Raw genomic sequence first — 5,315 nt, 5'->3', positions numbered from 1 at the left:
TGTTAATTCTTCTTTTACAGTTTTGAATCATGTCTTCATTTTACCTTTTACCAAAACTTCAACTCTTTTTTTAGACCATTGTGGAAAAATTGCTTGTTCATTTTCAAATTCTTTACAAACTATTTTTTTGTTTAAACAGCATACTCCACATTTTCTAGGCACAATTCTCTCAGCTCGCCATCACATGTTATACTTTTTAGCAAGTCAGTGGGATATTTATATGCCAACATCTTTAAAAGAGGGTAAGGTTGCTAATATTGTACCGATGCCTATATTGTACTTTTAACATAACTCGTTATTTTTACAACCCACAAGAAATTTTTTAATTTATTTTTTATTTTTGCTGAATGAAATTAAGTAGTCAACTGTTTTTTTTTGTCATCCAACTGTATTAAGGCCAGAGTAAGGTCTTGTTGGTTTGTTGTTGGAGATTTCTTATTTTAGGTTTTCATGGCTAAGCGTATTTCACTTAAGAAAATAGAAGATATGATTTGTTTGGTGTATTTATGTTAAAGCATAATTTATCAAAATTCAAAATAAATACCTAGAATTTAAAATACCTTATTTTTAGTTGTCAAGTTTTTTAATTAACTGAATGTCAGATTAGTTGCGTAAATTGTACCTCAAGGCATATCCTTAATTGTACCGACGCAACCATTCTGACCGCTAAAAAATGCGTGTAAAGTTTAAATTCCTTTTAGTGCAGCTGGCTATCATAAAAACATTTCACTTCTGGACACCAGCGTGTAACTTTGCATAGTGATAGTGGACGGTATGAGCAACAAAAAAATAGCGAGACACAAACTTGTTATGCATCTGGAATCGTTTTACAGATGAATTATTCAAAATGGCCAATGGCGGCCATTTTGAATATATTTAAATGGTCATAACTGTAGAACCAGTAGTGATATCCACTTCAAAAAAACATCGATTTGTTCTAAGAGAAAAGTTACATAAAACTGACTGAAATCAATGTTTTGAAATTTCAAGATGGCTGCCATCGGCCATCTTGAAAGTTTTTAAATGGTCATAACTTTAGAACTAGTAGTGACATCCACTTAAAATAAACGCCGTCTTGTTCGATGATATAACAAGAAACTCATATTTATATATTTACATACATTTACGTATTTACATATTTACAATACACTTTTGGATAACTATTCGTCATGGAAGGAGATCTGGAGAACATGGTCGAATTATGGGTCTTCTTCAACTTCTTGCTCTTCATATGAATCGCCATTTGTTTCTTTGTAACAATAGCTGTTACATGTACACAGCTTAGTGCATGGTAAACCATGTCGTTTACATGAACAGTTTTTACACTCAGTTTTGCACGAACAACGAATCAGTTCCTGGCAATGTCGAGAAATCTCCGGCAGAGTGCACCAAAGTGGTGTATAGCACTCATCAGCAGTATCATTTTGGTTTCTCTTAATGATTCTCTGCAGTTTCTGAGAGTCGTACTTGTTTCGGCAAAGATTGTGGTACTTTGCCTTATTACCAATTAATGCGTCCAATAACTCCTTTCCATCACTTATTTTATCCAAGCGAATAGTTGGTGGCAAAGCTTCATGATTATCGAACTCGGTCAAGTTTTCACTTAGAGTTTTATAACCTGCTTCTTTGGGAATTATAAGAGGTTCCGGTGAAACACGCTGACGCAAAATGCACAATTCCCAATTGATATCACGCACAGGAACAAGTACCTCAGGAAATTGTGTGACATCAACAAGCTCTACTTTTCTTCTTTTACTGGTAGACATGATTGTTACTAAAACTGAAAGAAATGAAAAGCGCATCACGAAATAATCATACAGAGTAATACAACATACAGAGCATACAAGTAAATACCTTAAAAAAATAATTTACATATATACAATTAATCTTGGTAATATTAATAATTATATTACTAATAGTAATAATAATAATAGTAATACAGTAATTATAATAAATAAAATAAATCAATATTACGTTCTATACAATAATCATTTATACATACATAGTTACAGTTACAAACAGTAAAAAATTGACAAAACGTAACAACTAACGATGACATAAAAACGATTACTGCTAAAAAAATTATATAGATTTAGTAAATATATTAATCATAATTGTTAAAATATGAAAACCATAATATATTGTACATATAATAACACAATAAATAAATAAAAAAAAACAAAGCAGAAAAACACTGTGAAAAACAAAAACAAAAAAAAGGAATAAACATTACAAACAAAATTACTGCTAAAAAAGTACTAAGCATAATAATGTAATCAAGTAAACTAGTAACAATAAATTATTCATAAAACATAGAAAGAAAAAAAAACACTTTATAAAACTAACATGATAGAGTAAATAATTAGCAAATGATTTTAATGATTAGCAACAAATAATAAGTAAAACTATATGCACTACATATACTAAAAACTAAAGAAAAGAAAATACCATTACATAGCGGAAAATATCATTGCATAGCTAAATAAAACTACCTTAAAATAAATCATAATATGAAATGAATAACTAACGAAATATGAAAAAAGTAAAAACAATATAAAATCTTTTCCCAAATTTTCGAATGTTTTCTTTCCTTTTTCATTCATTTTTAAACTTTTTTTTGTTTACTTTTATTTTCGTTTCTTTTGTAGTTTATTTTATATCCTTTCAAATAGTTCGTTCTTTTTTCTTCTTTTTAGATATTTCGTTTTTTCTTTATAATTGATTTTATTTTTGAAAAACTAAAGGAAAATTTCTCCTGATTTATTGATTTTTCTTTTTCTTTTTTCACTCTTTAAAAAATTATTTATAGTCCTTAATAAAAAGTGTCCACCGTTTGCGATGTAATGGCAAAGTTCAATCATTAACAACCTGCCATGTTTGTATTTATTCGTCCGTTATTCGTCCGAATTTGGTTATTACTACGACCGTGACGTAATATAATGGCGTCAACAAGACACAAATCTTTGTAATCTTTAAAGACCAATTTAACAAATTTTATTCCCTTAACGGTTTGTGTCTCGATTGTTTTACATACAGGAATATATAAACTTTAGTTGTGCAAAAGGATTTGTTGGTGTCCGGGAGTGAAATATTGTTACGTAAAAAAGCATCAACCGACTGCACTATTTTGAGATTCCAATTAGAGAAATATCCATACTTACAAAACGAACTTCACCACTTAAACGAAAAAAGAAAAATTTCAGTATTACTCTTGTATTGACAAGCAGTCCTTAAAAAGATGTACTCTCTAGTTCAGTTTTACCAATATGTCAAGGCTGGTGTCATGTTGACTGTGCAGGTCTTAATCAAAAACAGACACAATATATCTGAAACTTTTGCCAAAAATAATATTTTTATGTATTTTATTTTACAATATTTAGTGTGGTTGTTTTTAAAACAGATATAGTATATATTGTTTTACATTATTTAGTATAACTATCTTTAATACCTACCTTCCTCCACTATTCTAATCTTAGCTAACCCATTGGTAAACATACAATTTAAATAAAAGTTACACCATATGTGGTGATACCTGTTTTCGGCATTTTCCAGAAGAAAAAAAAATTCAAGTTGCATAGAGTTTATTAAATAAAAAACTTCACTTCATTATATTATGGGGAGTTAGGTGTTATGTTATGTTATATCAGAATATTTCCAATTGCTGATTTTATAAAAACCATTCCTTTTCATCAGTTCTTTAAATCCCTTAAATCTAAAATCATAAAATATTTGTAAAGCTGTAAAGTAATTGAAATCAAGAAAGTGGTACAATATTGGATTACAACGGTACAATTAAGGATCTAGTTTCCGTAATTGTACTCTTGGCGCTATTTTTTTAGTTTGATTCTTCAAGACATAACGCTTTTTAAATTTTGAGCTTTTTAAACATCTTTACAACAAACAATCCCTAAATTATGAAACCCAATTGAAAATTCAGGTTTCTACTCAGTAGATTGTCTACATTTTTTAATTTTATCTTAGGGGGTACAACATTGGCAACCTTACCCTATACAACTTTTCAAAAACCAAAGCAAAACTCTCATGGTCAATACAAAGACAATTATCTCGTTTACGGAAGTCTGGTTGAACTACCCAAAAAGGTCTCAATTTACAAAATGTGCTATAAGATATTGATTTGAACTCGTTTGTTTGTTTAAAGTCATTATACAAGTTTAACATTGAATCATTCAATAGTCTTTTCTGTTTTTTCAGTTTGTTTCTTGTTATTGTTTCTTTTTTCCCAGCAGTAAGCCTACTAGAACTAACTTTTTCTAAAAACTTTTGTACTTCCATCTTAAGTTTTCGCTGTTTCAGTATATTTGAGAGTTGTTATGTATGGTATGGATTGCATGGTAAGATATATCTAGAAGTACGCTTATTAAGGCTTCTTTGAAGTCTGTACTTCTTTATTATCTTTCCGCTTAATACCCTGGCAAAAGCCTTTTCTTTGGTAATACATCTCTCAGTAGAAAAATTTGATTGTATTTGTGTCTAACACTTTGGTAAAAAGCAAGCTTTTCTTTACTTCCTTTGAGCATTTTGTACCACTAGTCATTATTTTAACCACCTTCCGAGGAGTATTATCTTTTGCAGACTGCAGTCTGTAGAATTTTTGTTTGTATTTATCAACTCTTTGCTTTAACAATTTGTTTTTTTCTTCTAAATTTTGGATTTTTTTCTTTAACCCATCTCTATACTTTCTACGAGTTTTTAGCCCGCTGCTATTTCTGGAACTAGAATCTTGACTGGGACCAGGAAGTACATTGAAGTCTAGTTCATTGTCGATAGAAATATTTACAATTGGACTTTCAGGTGGTGTTGACAAATATTCAATTAGTTGTTGTCTTTTCTTTTTCATTTCTCGACTACTTTTGGTCCTTTCCTTCCAACCTTTTCTTACTGATCTTTTATCACTTTCTGAAAGTTCATGAATTTTCTTCCGTGTTGCTTTTTTTCTTTCTCTGTCTTTTTGTTTTTGTTCTTCATACTTTTCTGGGTTTTCAGCTTTGATCTTCTCCCTCGCCTTTCTCATACTTAGTTTTTTCAATTCTCTAGTTGTTTTCTATCTTTCCCATCTTTGTAATCTATCAGGCTAGAAACATTTTATCTTTTCTCTAATGATTAATTGGCTAAATGAGCAAATATTTAAAATATTAAAAATAGCATAAATAGACATTAAAAAATCCATATACAAGTAAAATTGTTATTTGTTGTCACGTCAGTTCCACTGGTGTCACGTCTGTTGCTTCCTGTATTCCACAGATGTGATATCCACAGACGTGACAAATTAAAGGAAAAAGCCTGAAAGGGGTGCT

The 5,315-nt window shown here is 29.9% G+C and overlaps 1 protein-coding gene across 1 annotated transcript; it reads right to left on the bottom strand.

Moving 5' to 3' along the window:
• Positions 1-2,067: 2,067 nt before the first annotated feature.
• LOC149880464 (uncharacterized) lies at positions 2,068-5,094 on the bottom strand. Its single transcript, XM_090070059.1, has 3 exons — positions 4,568-5,094; positions 4,006-4,305; positions 2,068-2,073 (listed from the first exon to the last, which is right to left on the bottom strand). The coding sequence occupies exons 1-3, from the start codon at positions 5,030-5,032 to the stop codon at positions 2,068-2,070; spliced, it is 771 nt and encodes a 256-aa protein (XP_089926185.1). The 5' UTR covers positions 5,033-5,094.
• Between the last annotated feature and the right edge of the window lie 221 nt (positions 5,095-5,315).

Source organism: Hydra viridissima, unplaced genomic scaffold, assembly GCF_058129835.1.
Source record: "Hydra viridissima isolate aposymbiotic clone 2 unplaced genomic scaffold, HvirCarnegie_v1 scaffold_13, whole genome shotgun sequence".
In the NCBI taxonomy this organism is placed as follows: Eukaryota; Metazoa; Cnidaria; class Hydrozoa; order Anthoathecata; family Hydridae; genus Hydra; species Hydra viridissima.
The sequence above is the reverse complement of the archived record's forward strand: the minus strand, read 5'-3'. Positions and strand labels throughout refer to the sequence as shown.